The sequence below is a fragment of the Tamandua tetradactyla genome, chromosome 26 (genome assembly GCF_023851605.1).
Source record: "Tamandua tetradactyla isolate mTamTet1 chromosome 26, mTamTet1.pri, whole genome shotgun sequence".
Classification (NCBI taxonomy): Eukaryota; Metazoa; Chordata; class Mammalia; order Pilosa; family Myrmecophagidae; genus Tamandua; species Tamandua tetradactyla.
The window spans coordinates 14,583,046-14,604,244 of NC_135352.1; the positions used below are offsets into that span (position 1 = coordinate 14,583,046).

The 21,199-nt window shown below is 34.9% G+C and overlaps 1 protein-coding gene across 2 annotated transcripts in view; it reads right to left on the minus strand.

The window, feature by feature from the left end:
* TNKS (tankyrase) overlaps positions 1-21,199 on the minus strand; it is a 293,729-nt gene that overhangs the window by 55,820 nt on the left and 216,710 nt on the right. For both annotated transcript variants that reach the window (XM_077144426.1, XM_077144427.1), the window contains exons 12-13: positions 14,626-14,797; positions 2,779-2,858 (exon numbers count right to left, since the gene is read on the minus strand). In XM_077144426.1, coding sequence (XP_077000541.1) covers positions 2,779-2,858; positions 14,626-14,797 — 252 coding nt within the window. The remainder of the gene's footprint in view (positions 1-2,778; positions 2,859-14,625; positions 14,798-21,199) is intronic.

Below are 21,199 nucleotides of genomic sequence, written 5' to 3' on the forward strand. Positions count from 1 at the left end.
CTGCCTTCTCAACACCAGGGTGCTAGTTGAGTAGGCTGAACTCAGTCTTATTTCATTTCCCTTGTATGCAGTACATTGTTTTTCTCTTGCTGCTTTCAGGACTTTCTGCTTCTCTTCAACATCTGACAGGCTGATTAGTATGTGCCTTGGGGAAGGCCTATTTGGATTTATTCTGTTTGGAGATCTCTGGGCTTCTTTGACTTGTACAGTTAGGTCCTTTATGAGGGTTGGGATGTTTTCCCCCATTATATTCTCAACTACTATTCTTAGTGCTTTACTCCTCTCTTCTCCTTCTGGGACACCAATGATTCTTATATTTGAGTGCTTTGCTTTGTCTATTATTTCCCTGAGTTCCTAATCAATTTTTTTCCATCTTTTTTGCCATTTGCTGTTTTGAGTCTTCGAAGTCAATTATCCTGTCCTCTATATCATTTATTCTTTCTTTCATCTCTTCAGATCTGGTGTTGTGTGCCTCTAGTATGTTTTTTATTTGGTCAACAGTCTTTAATCTCTGTGATTTCCATTATTTTTCTATTTAGTCTTTCAAATTCCTCTTTGTGCTCTTCTACTGTCTTCTTGATCTCCTTTAAGTCATTTGCTATCCCACTTATTTTATTAAGTAGAGTTGTACAGACATCTTTGATTAGTTGTTCCAACATCTGTGTTTCCTCTGGTATTTTAATTTGGTCACTAGGCAGGGCTATATCTGTCTGCACTGTGATTTGCTTAGTGATCTGTTGCCTTCATGGCAATCAATCTTGACTGATTTACTTTGAGAGTTGATTTCTTTCAGTAGTCTAAGATCTTGTGTTTGTGGAATGGTTGTATGGCAGGGAACAGGGCATGGGGTAGAGCACTCAGTATGATGAATTGTTTCAGGGAAGGTATGGTGCAGGTTGGGGATGTTACGCTGATGCTTGTGAACATGGGTGCCCAGTGGCCACAAAGGATGTAGCTGTGCGGGTACAATGGTTTGGGGGGTGTAATCTTGGTGTGCGCTGGTCTAAGGCATGGGGCCCTTTGTGTGTATATGCAGAGTGTGGCGGTAGGTCATGGATTGGGGGCAGATGTGACCTGGCTGCACATGTTGGCACTTTTTCAGAGCTGGAAGTGAGGCTGAGGGCTGTGCACATGTGCAGTTTTAGGACTGCTGTAAAGTGCAGTTCTCAGAGCTGAATGATGTGACTGGGGGCCCATGCACATGCGTGGGCCTAGCAGTGCCATAAATGATGCGCTGAGCTCAGGGAGGGTAGGGTGAGGCTGTGTGACACTATGGGCGGTGGGGCAGGGGTAACCTAGGTATGGAGGTTAGTGCCCGCAACCTTTATGGCTGGCAACAGCCTGCAGGGAACAGAGAGGGGGAGGTAGTGCTTGGGAGGTATTCAGGAGAGGTGGCTTCAGCTGCACTTGGGGTGGGTGCATGGGGCAGGTACATGCACTGGGGGCTGGTGGGGTGGAGGCGCCTGGACCATGGGGAATGGGAGGAGGTGACGGGGTTCAGGTGTGTGGGGTGAGTCATCAGTCACAGGGCTGTGTCGGTGAGGGTAGTACGTCCAAGGAACATGGCCTGGGTTAATTTCTAGTTCCATGTTCCTGTCTGTGCACTCTTGCAGGCTCTGCACCTCTGTGCCAGGCTCCAGCTTTCTGCCTCTCAGTTCCTCAGCCTCTGCAACCAGGGCTGCTGCATGTGGTGCAGAAGGCTCTCCCAGGTCAACTGCACTCCTGAATTGCTACCTCAGTCGCCCTCTTGTCCCTTCTCTAACTTTTCCGCGGAGCAGGGCTAATCTTGAGCTACTTTAGTCGGCCATCTTCCCGGAAGTCTCCTCTTATCACTTTTATATTTATGTATTTTCTTTTATTAAGATGTACCATATAATTTAAGATCTCAAGAGAAATTTAAGATTTCTCCTCAGTTGCCATTACAACTAAAATTTTCCTTAAACGATTTGTAAGTTATTATGAAATGGAAGAGAGCTTAGAAGTATCCCACATATTGAAAGAAAACAAAATTTATTGGTTAGAAAGGTCATTTATTGACATTTAGTATGTCACCAAGAGTGTTAAAATTATTTTGTTAAAATTACAAAAATACATACCTTAAGAGGTGACAAAGTTTACTTTGAAAAAAATATCCTGGCATGACTGTCAATACCAATTTTTGCAAATAGCCTTTCTTTAAAAAACAAAATAAAACAAAACAAAAACAATATTCTAAGAGCAACACCCCCATATCCCCCCCCAAAAAATCAAATCACTTTCTTCTAACCTCATTCCTAAATGAATGATTATAGAGAGAGGCGTTTCTTTTTTGAAAAAGCATACTTAATATTAGAATACAATTTTTCATTTGAAAACAAATCTGCAACATAGTTTCTATACCAGACACTATGGTAAATAAAGTTCAAAAAATTTTCTTGGCAAGCGGAGTTTCATAGAAAAGAAAATCCATCTTCTGTATATAAATAATTCCAATGGCTTAAGGAATCATAATAATGCTTTCTAAGAGAATATGTGACACTCTCTGGGAGAAGATTAAGAAATCGTTTTCAACTTTATTGCTCTAACTTGGTCTAAACCAGCTTACTTATTTATAAATTTGGCCCCCCCACAAAGGGCTTTCATGTAACCAGAAGAAAAGTGACTAAAATGTGAGCGCATGTATATGGATTAAAGGATGCAAGTCATACTGGAAAGTTCTTAGTATTTAAAGCTCTCTCAAGTTTTTAGGTTTACTCTGCCCACCCCTTTTATTACTTGGAATTGAGAACACTAACTTACCTTCACAGTTTCCAAGTCTCCAGCTTTAGATGCTTCTAAAAGTCGATAGTCAACATCAGAGGTACGTATAGGTGTACTTTCTGCATAAAAGAAAGATTATCGTTAGTTCCTGAGGAAGCACAGAGTGGTTAATGAAGGAAAATTACTTGGTGGTTAGTAGGAGTCAGAAATTTCTGAGAATATAGGTTTCTCCACCTCTGTTTCAGATAAAAGTGTTACATTACTTTAATCTACAGCCATCTTAAGCCAAATTTAAATGATTTATAAGACACTTAAATCCTCCTCCATCCTTAGTACCCTATCCTTCAAATTTTCTGATAAAAGGTATGGCAAAAGGGGTTGAAGACCAATTAAAAAATGGACAAAAGATATGAACAGGTATTTTCAGAAGTGGAAATACAAATGGTTAAATGGCACATGAAAAAATGTTCAACTTCACTGTTTAGTAGGGAAATACAACTCAAAATCACAGTGAGGTATCATCTCACACCCACTAGAATGGCTATTATCAAAAGAACAGAAAATGACAAGTGCTGGAGAGGATGTGGAGAAAGAGGCACACTTATTCACTGTTGGTGGGAATGTAAAATGGTACAACTGCTCTGGAAGGCAGTTTGGCAGTTCCTCAGAAAGCTAAGTATAGAATCGCCATATGATTCAGCAATCCCATTACTAGGTATATATTCAGAGAAACTGAAGTTAAGGACACAAATGGACCTTTGTACACCATTGTGTTTATAGCAGCATTATTGATGATTGCCAAGAGATGGAAACAACCCAAATGCCCATCAATGGACGAGTGGCTAAATAAGCTGTGCTGTGTGTAGTTATATATATATATATATATATATATATATATATATATACACGATGGAATATTGTGCATCTGTAAGACAGAATAAGGTCATGAAGCTTGTAACAACATGGATGAATCTTGAGGACATTATGCTGAGTGAAACTAACCAGAAACAAAAGGACAGATACTGTGTGGTCTCACTAATAAGAACTAATATTAATGAGTGAATTTTGAGGGTTAAAGTTAAGAAGTCAGTTTATTAGGAGATAGAAAGAGGGTTGCGATTGGACATTTGGTGTTGAAGGACTACAGGTTGTGCAAGAAGACCAACTGTAAAAATTCAGAAGTGGATGGCACAGACTACCTGATGGTTGCACAATAATACATAAGTACACTGAATGAAGATGAATGTGAGTATGGCTGAAGGAGAAGGGCTGGAGGCAAATATGAAAACAGAAGGAAAGATAGAGGATAATGACTGAGATGGTATAACTTAGGAATGCCTAGAGTGGACAATTATGATGATTAAATGTACAAATATAAAAACATTTTTGCATGAGGGAGAACAAATGAATGTCAATGTTGCAAGGGGTTGAAAATTGATGGTATACAGGAAAAGGTACGATCAGTGCAAGCTAGGGTCTATAGTCAACAGTTACACTGTAATATGCTTCCACTGAATGTAATGAAAGCACTATGCCAAAACTAAATTTCAACAAGTGTGTGTGTGGGGGGTGGGGGGTGGGCGAAGGAAAGCATGGGGGAAGGGTACAGATTCTATGCTGAAGAAAAGGAAATGTCTTCATATAGATTACGGTGGTGAAGGTATGTTTTCTTAACTTAGCTTGGATTGTACGATATGTGAATAAAATTGGTTAAAAATGAACAGAAAGAAACAAGTGCTAGAGAAAATGTGGACATTTCTATTCATGTACCTATTCACTGTTGGTAGGGAAGCTGAGAGGTGCAGCCCCTCCACAAGGCAATGTGGTTGTTCCACAGGAGGCTAGGGGCTGCCATATGATCTTGCTAACCCGTTGCTACAAGAGTTCTAGAGCTGGCTAACTTTTTCTCAATGGTTATTACCTTTTCAGTGACCCTGGTGCAGGTAGTTTTCTCCCGCATAAGCATCATCAGGACCATTCCAAAGATCCCTCTGCTCAGCAAAGGAAAAGGCCTTTTCCACTTGTTCCTCATACGACTGTTATCTCCCTCTCTTATGGCAATTGCATCTTCAGGTACATAAAACCTTCAGCCAAAGTAGGAGTCGCCTTCAATAAGGGAGCAGCTGTGCTCAATACCTACCTCAGTGGCTCCTTTATTGAACCCCTCCATTTATACTCTTAGGAATAAGCAAGCAAAATAAGCTTTCAAGAGTGTGGCCCAAAACACTGTAAGTCTTTAATAAAGCCAAAGGAAATTCTGAAGTATACTGATGAAGTACAAGAATACTGATAAAGTTCCTCCTCATGAAAGCTCAGGAAGAGCTTCTCTTACTCGCTTCTTGTTTAAAAAAAAAAAATCTCAAATGATTTTATTATGAGAATGTGTCAAAGTTATATCCAAACTGGCCAATGAAGGGAAAATTTCCCTGGAAAAAAATCCAAATATTTCTTTGTAGCAGACAGATTTTTTTAAGCTGGATGATAAAGAGATTTAAAAAAGAAAGAAAAATGTAATTCTTCTAATTTTTAAAATATATTTATTTTAAATAAAAATGTTACTTACGGCATTTTACCTCCCTCACCTCTGTCTTTGTAAGAGTGCCCGCATGTCCTCTTACATGTGTTCTCAATAAGTTTTCTGTCTTACTCTAAAAAAAATATGGGGGTGGGGTGGGGTACAAAACCTAGGACCATAAGATCAAGAAAATCTTTATGATACTTCGGTTTTTCAAAGTGTTATAGCAAAGCGTTGACATAAAAAAAAATTTGCTATGGAAACCTAGGAGAGCCATTTCACTTTCAGTACTTAATATACAGCCTTTCTTATTTGGTCTCAATTCAGCATATATAAAGCTACTCCTAAAACCAGGGTGAGCTTAAAAAGTATAATCAGAGAACAAAAAGACCCACTAAACACAGACATTTGTTTAATTCAAATCTATTAAATGAGTTCTGGGAAATGCAATTTAAAAAGTCTATATAATTGGATGATGTGACACAAATGCTAAATATAATATAATTAAATCAGGCTGTTAAATCTAGAAGTATGAGGCTAACAAATGATTAATTTGTGATTAATCCAATATAAACAGAGCAAAAATTCATTTCATATTGGCCCAAATAAAATGGGTTTTTAAAAAGAAAAGTAATAATATATTACCCAGAGTATATTCATGGTCATTAAATGTAGCTTTCATAATATACATGAGCCTAGACACTCCTATAATACAAAAGGATTGAAGTCCAAGAGACCTAGAATTTAGACTGTACCCTATTATCTGTTACTTTGGACAAATTACGTAACAGCTTAGTTTATAAACTTACAAAGTGAGCATTAGGATCTCTCAAAATCTTTTTCAGATTTGAGATTGCATTATCTTATGATCAGACACACCTCTTCTGAGCCCATTTGTCAAAGTGGGAAGAGCAAGCAATGATATGAAAAGACATCAGATTTCAGGAGAAATACTTCAGATCTTCCTAAACTAAAGCACTTTGTTCCAGAGACTTGCTTTTATAGAATAAGTTAAAAGAACTCTTCCATGGAAGATAAATTGTTTTATCATTACAGATAAAGTGTATTTATATTATTGTACTAAAATATTTAGATGAAATTATATACCATGCCCAAGTGAGAATTATTCCAAGAGTGCAGGGATGGTTTAATATAAGAAAATCTAATACACATTATGAGAACGAAAGAAAAAAAACCTACACGATCATCCCAGTGGACACAGAAAAAATATCTGACAAAATCCAGCATCCTTTAATGATAAAAAGTCAGAAACCAAGGAATGAAAAGGAACTTACTCAATATGATAAAGGGCACTTATGAAAAACTCATAGCAAATGTCATATTCAATGGCAAAAGACTGAAAACTTTCCATATTAGGTGAGGATGCCCATGTTGTCACTGTTATTCAACAGTGTACTGGAAGTTCTAGTCAAAGCAATCAGGAAAAATAAAGAATTAAAAGGCATTTAAATCAAAAGGAAAGAAGTCAAATTATCCCTATCACAGATCTCATGACCACCATATATAGAAAATCCCAAAGAATTCACAAGAAAGTGACTAGAACCAATAAAGAAATTCAGCAAAGTTGCAGAATACAAGATAAACACGCAGAAGTCAGTTGGCTTCCTACACACTAGTAATGAATAACCTGAAAAGGAAATCAACAAAATAATTACATTTACAATAGCAACTAAAAGAATAAGTACCTACGAGTAAATTTAACCAAGGAGGTAAAAGATTTATATACTAAAAACTACAAAACACTGCTGAAAGAAATTAAAGACCTAAGTAAATAGAAAGGCACTCTGTGTTCATGAATTGGAAAACAGTATTAAGGTGTCAATTCTGCCTAAAGTGATCTACAAATTCAATGCAATCCCTATTAAAATTACAGCAGCAATTTTTTTCTTTTTTTGTAGAAATGGGAAAGATGGTCTTCAAATTCATAGGGAATTGCAAGGGGCTTCAAACAGCTAAAACAATGTTGAAAAAGAACAAAGTGGAAGATTTCAAAGAATCATACTTCCTGATTTCAAAGTCTTTTTCAGATTTGAGATTGCATTATCTTATCAGACACACAGACTTGAGGCTTGCCACAAAACCACATTAACTTAAAAAGTGTGATATTGGCCTAAGGACAGACACATGGACTAATGGAATATAATTAAGAGTCCAGAGTTAAATCCATATATCTATGGCTAGTAGATTTTCGACAATGAGGAATCACTGAAGGGTACAAGGTCCAGTCAATGGGGAAAGAATAATCTTTTCAACAAATGGTGCTGGGTACAATTGGATATCCACATGCAAAAGAATGAATAAGGATCTTACCTCTCACCCTATACAAAAATTAATTCAAAATGGATCAAAGACTTAAAAATAAGAGCTAATACTAAAAAAACCTCTTACAAGAACACATAGGGAGGGTGGGCCACAGTGGCTCAGCACTGGGTTTGATTCCTGGTGCCTCCCTATGCAAAACAAACAAAAAAAAGAACAACACATAGGGAACTATCATCAGAACCTTGTGGTTGGCAAGATTTACACCAAAAGCATGAGCAACAAAAGAAATACATAAATAGGACTTCATCAAAATTTAAAACTTCTATGCAAAGGACATTACTACCAAGTGAAAAGAAAACCTACAGAATGAAAAAAATATTTGGAAACCATATATATGATAAGGGATTAAAATCCAAAATATATTTTTAAAAAACTACAACTAAATAATAAAAAGACAGCTTGGGCCAAGGAGTAGAATAGAAAATCTCCAAAGATGATATTAATATGGTCAATAAGTATATGAAAAGATGCTCAACATCATCAGCCATTAAAAAATGCAAATTAAAACTACAATAAGATATTACTTCATACCCACTAGGATGGCTATTATTAAAAAACATGAAAATAGTTGTTGGTGAGGAGATATATATATATAGGAACCCGTGTGCACTGTTGGTTGGAATGTAAAATGGTGCAGCCACTGTGGAAAAAAACCAGTTTGTCAGAAAGGTAAACATAGAATTACCATATGAACCAGAAATTCCACTCCGAGGTATATATCCCAAAGAAACGAAAGCAGGGACTTGGACAGATATTTGTACACCAGCGTTCACTGCAGCATTATTCAGAATAGCTAAAAGGTGGAAGCAACCCAAACATCCATCAACAGATGGATAAACAGAATGTGGTATATCAAATAACGGAATATTATTCCACCATAAAAAGAAGTGCTGGTATATGCTACAACATGGATGTGGTGGTTTGAAGCTGTTATGTACCCCAGAAAAGACCATTTTTTTTAATGCATTCCTATAGTGCAGGTCTGTTGTGGGTGGGATCTTTCCGTTAGGTAATTTCAATTGAGATGTGATCCATCTCATTCATCATTTTACTGGAGTCCTTTACGAGAGGATAAAGGACAGAAAAAGCCTTGAGAGTATAAAGAGAAGCACCAGAAAAGCTGAGAGACAAGGACACATCTACAGAAGCAAAGGGAAGAAGCCACTGAGGACAGAAGCTGAAAGCAAGGAAACCTAGGAGAGAATGACTAGCAGATGCTGACCATGTGCCTTCTCATGTGACAGAAGTGTCTCAGATGCCAGAAGCCTTTCTTTAGAGAGGGTACTGTCCTGTTGATGCCCTAATCTGACACTTTCGTAGTCTTCCAATTGTAAATTTGTAAGCTACTAAATCCCCATTGTAAAAGCCAACCTATTTCTGGTATATTGTATTTCGGTTGCTTCAGCAAACTAAAACAATAAATAAACCTTGAATATATTATGTTGAGTGAAATGAACGAGATAATGAAGGAACAAACATTATATGATTTCTCTTACACAAAATACTTAGAATAAACAAATTCATAGAAACAGAAAGCAGAATAGTAGTATTCAGGTGTGTAGAGAGGGAACAATGGGGTGTTATTGCTAAATGAGCATAAGTTTTGGGTAGCATGATGAAAATAGTATGGAAATACATGTATAGTAACATCAATATACTTAATATCAAAGAACTGTCCACTTAAAATTGTTAAAATGATTTTTATGTTAAATATGTTTCACCACAATTAAAGATAAATATACAAAATTGCTAAGATTATGGGAGGAAAAGGAATATTTCATATGATGAGGCATACTTTCAACAAATCTTCTTTAAGACAGAGAGCTATATTATACTTGATGGTTCATAGAATCTTTGAGAAAGAGGACCAAGTCTTGCTCATCTTCATATTCCTTTTCAAACAGAGAACATTCAGAGAGCATTGCTGAACTGATTTCTGTGCTATTTTATATTGAGTTCAATGTGTATATCAAATGATAGCTCTCTTTGCCTGTCCGTAATCTGTTTTTTCCTGTCTCATTTGTTTCCATTCTGTATAAATACAATATTGCATTTACAGGTGGAAAGGTGTGTATATTTATTTATCTGTAACAGTGATTTTGGCAGTTGCTAAAATTCATTGAAACACCCTTTGAATATCTATAAATAACATTTTTAGTTCAGTACTTCAACAAAATAAAACAACAATTATTTCATATATAGATTAAATGTTTAGATATTTTTAGATTCTAGCATTTGAAGGATACAATTAATACAGCCAAATTTCTGAATTCTAAGAACTATTTGAAACTGACTTACCTATCTTGATGCAGGCTGACTTGCAAAGAATATAATTTTACAATCAAGCAGAATTCTAAGCAAATGTAAGAATGTTTTGGGGAACTATGAGAAAGAAATCCTCAGTCCTAATCAGCAAGTAGAAAATAAAGAAGTTATTTAAAGATATTAATAACTAAACAAATTGTAGTGTTCTGCATCTATCATAAATCTTAAACAGGATTGGAATGGATTTGTGTTAAGAAATAATGTGAATAAATTATTAGATGAAAGGAAGTATATATAGCATAGGAGTTTTGTACAAAGTGAGGCACATTAAAAAGAAGGGATATAATAAATGAAGTTAAAGGGGGAACACAGACAAAAGAAAAGTAACAGATATGCAAAGTTCTGCAACAGTAAAATCCTGTATAAGTACACTGGATTTTGTAAAGTGTGAAATTAAGGACTTCACCTAGGGTCAAAGGCTGGAAATGGCTTTCTATTCTTTTCTCCAATCCTACTCTACTCACCAGAATGAAAGCAAAAGAAAATAAAACTGATGTTTCAAAGGTTTAAAGGCAGTTTTGTTATTTAAAAAAAAAAAAGCTCTTGTAGAAAAATCTCTGGCTGTTTAGTCAGTACTTCAGAACAAGCAACAGATCTTAGGCGTTTACTTTTTTTTTTTAGTTGTGAAATATAACATATACATAAAATGCAATAAATTTCCAAGTACATTTTAACAAGTAGTTACTCAACAGTTTTTAAAGTTTGGTATGGGTTACAGTTCCACAATTTTTCATTTTTTTCTTCTAGCTACTCCAAGACACTGGAGACCAACAGAAATATCAATATAATGATTCAGCAGTCGTACTCATTTGTTAAATCCTATCTTCTCTATTATATTCTTCCTTCTCTTTAAATAACATATATACAGAAAAGCAATAAATTTCAAAGCACATCGCAACAATTAGTTGTAGAACAGATTTCAAAGTTTGGTATGGGTTACAATTCCACAATTTTAGGTTTTAATTTCTAGCCTCTCTAAGGTACTGTAGGCTAAAAGAAATATCAGTATAATGATATTTCATATCACACTCATAGCTATTTGTTAAATTGTTAAACCCGACCTCCTCTGTATAACTCCACTATCACCTTTGATCTTTTTTATTATTTTTTATTGTATACTATAACATATATAACAAAGCAAAGAAAGAAAAAAGCATTAATTTTCAAAGCACTCTTCAGCAAGTAGTTTCCAGAACAGACCCGAGAGTGTGACATGAACTACCATTTCATGATTTCAGATTCTTCCTTCTAGTTGCTCCAGAACATTGGAGGCTAGAAGGAATACATATACACATTTTCATCATCACAATCGACTTTTTTTCTTTCTTGTGAAAAATACCATATGTAAAAAAAAAAAAGCAATACATTTCAAAGCACAGAGCAACAATTAATTATAGAAGAGATTCTAGAGTTTGGTATGAGTTATAATTCTATAATTTTAGGTTTTTACTCCTAGCTGCTATAAGATACTAGAACTTTCAACTATCATATTCATTGGTTAAATCCTACCTTCTCTGTAGAACTCCACCATCACCTTTGATATTTCTCCCACTCTTTAGGGGTATTTGGGCTATGCCTATTTTAACTTTTTCATGTTGGAAGGGGCTGTCGATAATATGGGATAGGGGATTGGAAATAGCTGATGTTCTGAAGAGGCTGGTCCCTTTCAGTTTCAGGCCTTATCTGGTCCAGGGACCCACCTGGAGGTTGTAGGTTGGGAAAGTTATCCCAGTGCATGGAACCTTTTTAGAATATTATATAATGACCTACATATTCTTAGGATTGGGTGGAATGGTTCTGGTTGGGATTTGGCAAGTTATGATAGGTAGCAATGTCTAACTGAAGCACGTGTAAGAGTGACTTTCAGCCTCTCGACTCTATTTGAACTCTCTCAGTCAAACTCTCTCAGCCACTGACACCTTCCTTGTTACTTGGAGGCTCACTTTGACATGCTACAGCAAATGGGGACTTCAATGTTTAATTTTGCTGTTATATGCACCCCTAATTCTATGAATTCAAACAATTAGATGAAAGTAATGTAATTTCCATGCTGGGATATATAAACAATGAGAAGAATTCAGGCCAAGAGAAAAGATCTGGTCTAGAAGCAAAGTCCAAAATAATTTTCTATGATGCTGGAAATACTCTTCATTTGTGCTGTTACAGTAATCTAGCTATTAACCATGTGCAGCTATTGAGCCCTTGAAGTGTGACTAGTGTGACTCAGGAACTAATTTTATTTAATTAATTTAAATTCAGCCATATGTATTAGAGGTTAGCAAATTAGAGAATATTTGTACAGAGAAAGCAAATCTAGAGAAAGAAGTCAAATCTGCTGAAATGATGCTGAGTTATAAAACTCTGCTTATATCGTCTTCTTCACTGTGACATTAATTTTGGCACAAATATTGCCAAGACTTTATAATTAAAACTTATTTATCTAAACCATTGGTAACTACAGACTTGAGAGTTGAAAGTTCAGGTTGCTAAAAATGGATCTCAAATTCGGCAGTAATAGGTGGTTTTAAACGAATCTTTAACATGTTGCCCAGAACAAGACCCCAACAACTTATACATTCGGTATGACTGATGCGTACTTTCAGGACTCATTATAGCTATAACCTGGAATTGGATTAGTAAATCAGGTAAAGGTTAGCTAGTCCACAGTCCACAGACACAAGTTCCTGGTAGAAATATTAGTTTAAAAAATTATGTTCGTTTTTTAAAGAAACCATTCTCATTTCTAAAAATCCTTTCAAAGTGTAAAATATTATGATACAATTCTATTATTTGAGTTATCTTTTCACATCAATGAAGAATACGAAGAATTAAACTAAAAAGTTGTGACATGTTCTAGTTCATTACCTAAATTATGTTTTATTTTAAAAATATATTTTTTAAACGAAATTACCAAAATAATTGAAGATAAGTATTCCACGTGATTCAGTACTTAATTACTAGAAGTCATATGTTCCAACTGCATTCATATAGAGGACATTTAGAAAGCATTATATGGATCTAATCTGCCTAAATTTATTCAATCCTTTCCCCCCAATTTGGCCTAGAATTATGCATAAAGTTATTAGAAATTTTGATACAATAGTTATAGTTTGCCTGATTTATGGTTATACCTTAGAGAAACTAACTTAAAATTCAGAATTAAGTGATTGTCAGTAAAACGCATGAGAAAAATTTAAAATATTTATCTAAAATCACAACTTTTAAAAATTATTAGAATTTACTGGGAAGGCAAACATATTTCTTAGCCAAGGAGTGATATCTTCTTAAAATAAAAGTACTAGTGGTCTATAGAAATAAGAAGTTAATGAAGACAAGTTTTTAATAGTTCAAGTTTAAAATTCTTTAGTTAGGAATTTTATTCTTTTATTTAGATTTTCATTTTTATAGTAAAGATGACTTGAGATAGGTCTTAGATAGATCATCACATAAGGTTGAACCAGAATAATCACTACCTAAGAATGAACTAGCAAGAAGAAAATAAATCCTTATCAATAGCTTTTACACTGTTACACAACTACTCTTATGAGGCTGGTTAGCTCAAATCTAGGCCTAATAACACAAATCATAAGCTCCATAAGCTTTGGAAAGTTCAGTCTCTTGCAGTGATTCTCAACCGGGTTATTCCTCTTGGGGCCTAGAAATTTATGGAGTCACAATTTTTGTTGTCATGTCCAAGCTATTACATAATAACTATAAATTATTTTATTATAACTTATTTCCTCTTTTATATTACAGTAAGGACATTTTATATAGAGTTTTGCTATCTGTGTAGTTTGATCATATTTATGAATTTCAATTCTGTGCAAAAATGGGGTTATTATAAATTATTTATTATATAAAACGGGCACTGTGCCTGAGAGAGTTAAGAATTACCAGACTATAGGAAGAAAAAAGCAACCAGGACTTCTGACTCCCAGGCTATATATCTTTTTCCATTTTACTCTTTCAGTTTGTTACATGTCATTATATAGCAGATAAATTCAATAAATGAAATTAAAGGGATGTGAAAGAAGACTTTATTAAACTAAATTTCTTCTGTATCAAGTTCATCATTTTTCAGTAGATGGACTGGGTTATTTCTTCTAATTCTCAGGCTTAGGAAACTAGTGCCTATTTTCATATTAATTTATGTTTGATCTCCCTCAATAAACTAAATAGCTAAAATATCTAACGTTATACTAGGTATGGACTGTAACATTCAGTGAGATGTTATATTAAACTAGAAAAGACAAGATAATTTAATACTTGTGCAATGAAGTTAAGAATTACAAAACGCAGGTCAGAATCTTATGTATGCTAGTAAATTAAATGTCACTATCATATGAATAATTTGTAAACTTTTTATTTGATAAATTTTAGAGCTACCATAATATAATAGTTTGTATGACATTTTAGTTCTCCTTTGATTACAACACCTATGATCCAGGTTTTAAATTAAAAACTAAAATAATTAAAGAGAGTATTTGTTTCCTTATCTTGACCCCACGTCCTAAATATCTCCCCACCAAAAAAGGGAGATGGAGAGGCCCACAGGCTAAATTTCAAGCGAGAAAAGGCAGGGGGGAAGAAAATGAAAGTGAAGAAAATATTCTAAGAGCTACCTAAAAACAAGTAGTGAAAAATTTTCCTGGGTATAATTGCAGAAATGAAACAAAAAGCATAAAAAATACTATTTAACTCACCGCTCAGAATCTGCTGCACTGCTTCATTTCCCATCTGTGCTGCTGTAAAGCCTTGTAAGGAGATGATGGAGGGATCAGAGCCATAACTCAGGAGGAGGCGGCAGGTCTGCAGGTGACCCGCTAAGGCAGCTCTATGCAAAGCAGTCTGACCAAGGGTGTCCAGTGCATTCATCTGAAAAATCATTTGGCAGGCACATAGATATAAGCATCTATTTTTGTTTCCTTTTACAACCTTAACAAACAAATTCTTTTGAGAAAAAATTGTCAAAGCTAGCTGAAAAATGCCACAGTCTATTCATTATTGTATATTGATTCTGAAGAAACAGCATCATTGTAGTTAACCTATTCTGACCATCTTTTTTGAAAATTACAACATATGCCATCTCTTCCTATTTACCTCCATTCCTCACTGTCCCTCAAAACCAGAATGCAACATTGATGAGGGCATTGATTCACTGTCAGCCACATAGAAGTTCATTAAATACTTTTTTCTTTCTTTTTTTTTGTTTTTGTTTTTGTTTTTGGATAAACAGGTTCTGGAATCAAATTCGGATTTCAGGCATGACTGGTGAGAATCCTGCAACTGAATCACCGTTGCACTGCCTATTAAATACTTTCTACCAAATAGATTCTACCAAACTTGTTCCCAGAATTTAAAACAACAAAATGGGTAAGTGAAATTAGTCAAAGAAGTTTATTACATTTCTTAATTTTAGGAGATACAAAATTATAATAAACACCTTAATTTAATTATAAAACACATTTTACCAAAAAATCATTTGAGGATTCCAAAATTTTATTTTGAAACTTTGAAGAGTCATGCCAGGAGAAGAGCATTTTTGCTAGTTTTAAGATAGCTTAAAACAATGCTAAGCTTTGGAATTATGAATTACATTCATAATTTGGTCAAGTTACCTGAACCTAATTAACCTTCCTGGATTCCGCAATAACCACCTTTACTTCAGTCAAATCAAAGTTCATGCTTATTGTATATGTAGCTTCTTTCAGAAAAGCCTTTCTTTTTGCTTTTCTGGACCATGAGATCCAGCTCAAGTCTCACCTCTTCTTAAGAAGTCTTCCTTTATTACCAGAAGTCTCAATGATTTCCTTTTCTGAGCACATATGCCAATTTAGTACTTAACTATTTTATTACAACAATGGGACAGTTTTTGCTTAACCAGTTAATATTACTGAGATTAGAGACTGTGTTATATAGTTTTTCGGGGTCCTTGAGAAAGCTGCTATTAAGGGCACATGGCAAATTCTCAAATATATGCTGATTGGGAGTTACTAAAAACATTCGTTCATGCCCACCAAAATGAGATTAAGAAAAAGATTCGAGACAATTGGTCTCTGTGTTTCCAATTTTTCTTTCTTGCTGGGAAGGTTGTCACACTCAGGCGCGCTCATTCAGTTAAGAATTCATAAAACTCACCATCATATATTGACCTGTTTAATTCTATCACATTTGCCAGCAGAAAAATATGACTGTTTACACATATGCAACATAAAAGCATGGCAATCAGCATATACTGGTAGGAAACACAAGCTGCCAAACTAAATTTCTGGAGTTTTCCTATGAATATTTCTTTGTTACATCTTCACCAAAGGAGAAAAAAATAAAGTTAAGAACACTTTGATCACCACATTTTTCTAGATATCAAATAAGAAATTATTTAATTGTAGTGATAGAAATCCCCAACCAGGCTTGTTGTGTCATGGGAACATGGCTTGAGAATCACTATTGTAAAATACAGATTTTACAAAGTTATTCTTCTGCTCAAAATGATCTGTTCAGCACCTTCAAATCAGGTTGACCACCAAAATTTACTTCTATGCTACCTTCCTTTCTACTTTTATTATTCACTGTAATCTGATAGGCCTAGTATGCTCCAGCCTTATTAGAATACACTGGAGTTCCATTTTATAAAAACATTAGTTTCTAATGTGAGTGCAAAAGCCTTTGGCAAGATTACCCTTTAAAACATCTTAGCAAAATGTTATAGTGGAGATAGATATAAAGTTTCTTAGTAAATCCAATACTAGCCAGCAGTTTACCTCCAGTGTCTAAGCAGATCAAATAAATACCAGATAAACACTATATAGTGTCTTTAAATATTAAAAACATACTATATGCAATATACAACTTAGAAATATATATGACAGAACTGAGTGCAATATGGAAAACAGCAGATTTAAATCTCCCATTTCTTACTTTCTTGGGGGCACATACTCATGGAGTGAAATAGTGGGCATATATCACCACTTATTTACATTAGTTTTTCTTGTTTCTTTCCCTGTCCCTTCTTCTTTTGGAGGGGAAGTCCTGAGTGTAATTTCACTGTACAATACCATGCTATTTTGTCTGATTTGCATTATTTTCCCTAGTATTTACTTACCTCTCAAAATTAGAACTGAGTTGTTCATCTCCTATGCAGTCTTTTAAAATAGGACTGTCATACTAATCACCAACTAAGATTAGGCTCTGTGTTTGATGCTATATGTAAGTTTTAAGTTATTTAAAGTAATGACTATGCTTAGTTTTAAAAGTAACCCTTCCCTATACCTTTACCCTAAAGAAACACAATGTCTAGGAAATAGTTGGAGTTTCATAAATGTCTTCTGAATGAATGAAAAAAAAAACAGTAGAACAATGTATAAACTGCCATTACAATTAATTTACAAAAGAAACTTTTTATATTTAGCTGAAAAAATTCCAACCATTTGTTGAGGACTGACGGATTAATCCTAGAAGACTAAAAACTCAAACATTTTTTTATATCATCCCTATGGTCTATTCTATACCTAAAAGACATTTACTCATTCCTATAAGTGTTAAGATATTCTTAAGTATTTCAGAAAAGAAGTTTCCCTAGATAAAGTACAAGACAAACCAGTGTAACACAAAATTCTCTCCTTTAGCAAATGCATACATATGTTTTTATTATAAAAAAATTATTTCCTCAAACTCTAAAAAGTATCACAGCAAATAAAAGAATATCTAAGGAGTGTTTTATCAGACAACAAAGGTGAAGCAGTTCAAGAAGTCATAGTCAGTGAATAAGATAATGAAGCAACAAACAGAATAATAAAGCCAGAACAATATGGTATTACTCTGTACAACCTATCTAGAAATAACAGTGGATAAAAGACAAGGAAATATTAAAGAGATATTCAAGAAGAGTTTTTGTGAGAAAGGATTATTCCTCACTAAAGGTAAATTATATAAACTTATTAGATTTCTAAGTCTTGGGTCCCCAGACTTGTTCTTCTGTGGTCAAAAGATGACTGTAGCAGTACGATTTATCATCTCAACAAAATCATGTCCTATCATCTCCACAAAATCATGTGTAAGGCCAAAAAGGAAGTTTCATACATCTATTTTAAAAGAGAAGAATCCTTTCACAACAGATTTCTCATTATGGCTGTGGACAGAAATATGTCCTATGCCCTATACCAATCACTAATGAGGACAATGAGTACTACAAATGGTTCAGATTCAGCCTCTCCTGAAGCAGAGGGTCTCCTATACATGATCAAAAGAGTTCCATAAAAGGAGTTGGCAAGCATGTTTAAAATATATTCAAATAGACTATGTTATACAAGATGATTATTAGATTTCAAATTCCTTAAAAGAAGGCTTTGATCAGATTCAAACATTCTATACACTTACCATATGATTATTCCACAGAAGTAATAAATATACAATCACATAAGTATAAAATAGATTTCCATTTGTGCTTAATCTAGATTCAGTTGGTCTCTGTTACTTGCAACCAAAATATCTCTAAGGCACTGGCTTCTTTGGACTTTATTTTGAAATGATCAAACCTCAGATCTTATTTGAACTGTGAAGGATATTTTGGATCTAAGTATCATTAAAAACACTTTAACACCTGTGCTGATTTGGAACTGTTTATATACCAGAAAAGCCATGTTCTTTAATCTTAATTCAATATTGCTAGGTGGGATCTCTTCGAATGTTTCCATGGAGATGTGACCCATTAACTGTGAATAGTACTTTTTGATTAGGCAGTTTCCATGGAGAGGTGTCTCCACTCATTCAAAGTGGGGTTGCTTACTGGAGCCCCTTAAGAGGGAACCATTTTGGAAAAAGCTTCAGTGCCAACACAGCCCATACAACCAGAGACCTTTGGAGATGCAGAACGAAAATGTCCATGGGGATGTCATTTGAAATGAGAAGCCAGAGACCCCCTAGATGCCAACCACGTGCCTTCCTAGCTGACAGAGGTGTTTCAGGCTCATTGGCCTTTCTTAAACCAAGGTATCTTTCTCTGGATGCCATACTTTGAACATTTTTATAGCCTTAAAACTGTACACTCCACAACTTAATAAATTCCTTTTTTAAAGTTCTTCCCATTTCTGGTATATTGCATTCTGGCAGCTTTAACAAACTAAAACAATCCCTTTGGGCTAACAGGATCTACTTATCAGTCTACCTCTAGAATAGTATTAATAAAATTCTTATGAATGAACTAACACATTTCCTGAAAGAGAAAAAAGATTCTTGATTATTTCTCAACGTGAGAAATAAGCCCATTAAATGCCAGTTACAATTGACACAATTTCTTCCTGTATATAAATCAAATAAACTTATAAAAGTAAGACATGAACAATCAAAAGCAACTTCATGTTCCATGCATTTAATAAATGCTTACAATGAGTTAAAAACCAGTGCTTTTATACATTAAAAAAAAATGCTTCTGAATAAGACGTTTTCTTTTTAAGATTTAATAACATATGCAGTTAGGGCTTAAGTTCTATCCAATAGCTATAGCAGAGAATGCAATAGTAAAAGCATGCAGAAAGCCAGGGTAGATTAATATTAATAAAGAAAGAAAAGAAAAAACCCTGGAGAATAAAGGATAAAAATTTACATGTCTCTCTTATTTAGGTTTTACACTTGTAAAGCAGATAGTAGATATAATTTTTAATATTATTTTTTAGAATGACTTTTTTTTTTTTGCATGGGGAGGCACTGAGAATTGAAACTGGGTCTCCGGCATAGCAGGCGAGAATTGTGCCACTGAGCGACTGTTGCACTGCCCAATATTATTTTTAAGGCACAGAAATATACTCTTAGTAAATCTGGATCTCTTTAAGTAAGTTGGTTAATACTCCATTTTCTTATAACCCTTTTTTTTTCTAATAATTTGTTTTCTGACTTTTTGCTGAATAATGCCTGTTTGCCTCTTCAGATCCCTAAACATTAATCTCTTCCCTGCTCTGTGTCCTGGGAAAATCATGTATATGGACAACATCAATGGACTCCCTTGCTCTTCAACTTTTTGTTGGGTTTGGCCAATGTGAGGCATTGGCAGGAGACTTGTGGCAGTAGGACCATAAGGAATATGGGTTAGATGTATCCCTCTGTATTAATATGTAAGCTGCCAAATGCAATATACCAGAAATAGAATGGCTTTTAAAAGGGGAATTTATTAAGTTGCAAGTTTACAGTTCTAAGGCCATGCAAATGTCCAAATTAAAATATTCAGGGAAAGATAAATTAACTCCAAAGAAAGGGCTGATGAAGTTGGGGTTTCTCTCTCAATTGGGAGTGCACATGGAGATGACATCTGCTAGCTTTCTCTCATTTCATAAGGCTTCCCTGGGGGCGTTTTCCTTCTGCATCTCCAAAAGTTTCTGGCTGTGTGGGCTCTGTCTGCACTCAAGCTTTTTCCCAAAACGCATCCCTCTTAAAGGACTCTAGTATGCAACCCAACCTTGAATGGGTGGAGATACATCTTCCCAGAAATGACCTAATCAAAAGTTACCACCCATAACTGGGTGGGTCACATCTCTGTGGAAACAATCAAGGAGATCCCACCCAGAAATACTGAATGAGGATTAAAGAACAAGAGTTTTCTGGGGTACACAACAGATTCAAATTGGCACACTCTCCATCAAAGGCTACAGCTGCTGTCAGGTGGTCTTCTCAATATGGGTACCATCTCATGGATCCAGTGACCTTTCCCCCAATCCTTCCTCCTTCACTCCCAAGGATGATAACATGTTCTGATTTGCTGCTAGTCCTGGGATACTACCTTAACCATTAATGATTTCCTTAAACCTTGCCCACACCTTTGTAAATAATTCATTCATTAAATTTTTCTCAATTTACCCAATTTGAATGTGCTATATACTGACTGCCAACACCCTAACCGATACAAACCTTTATCTTTGGAACATCACCTCCAAAAGCTACCAAAGCCCTCACTGCCAAACTAAATACTCTTGTTCACCTTGATTTTTCTCTGTAGCACTAATCACCGGTTTCTTTTTCATACTCCCACTGCATTCAGTTGATACTGTGATAGACTATGCAGTTTTCTTTTCCCATTACTGGTCTATAAGGATGGGTAATTCTCTAAAGTTTTTCCTTAACCACAACTCACCTCTATGTTTTCTCTACTGGAGACGCTACTCACTTTTACAATTTATTATTAGTATAGATGTTTCTAAGCCTAAATGTTCTGCCATATTCTAGCATTACATTTCTAATCGCTAGTTTTACTAAATATCTATCACATCAACTCCAAGTATAAAATCATTA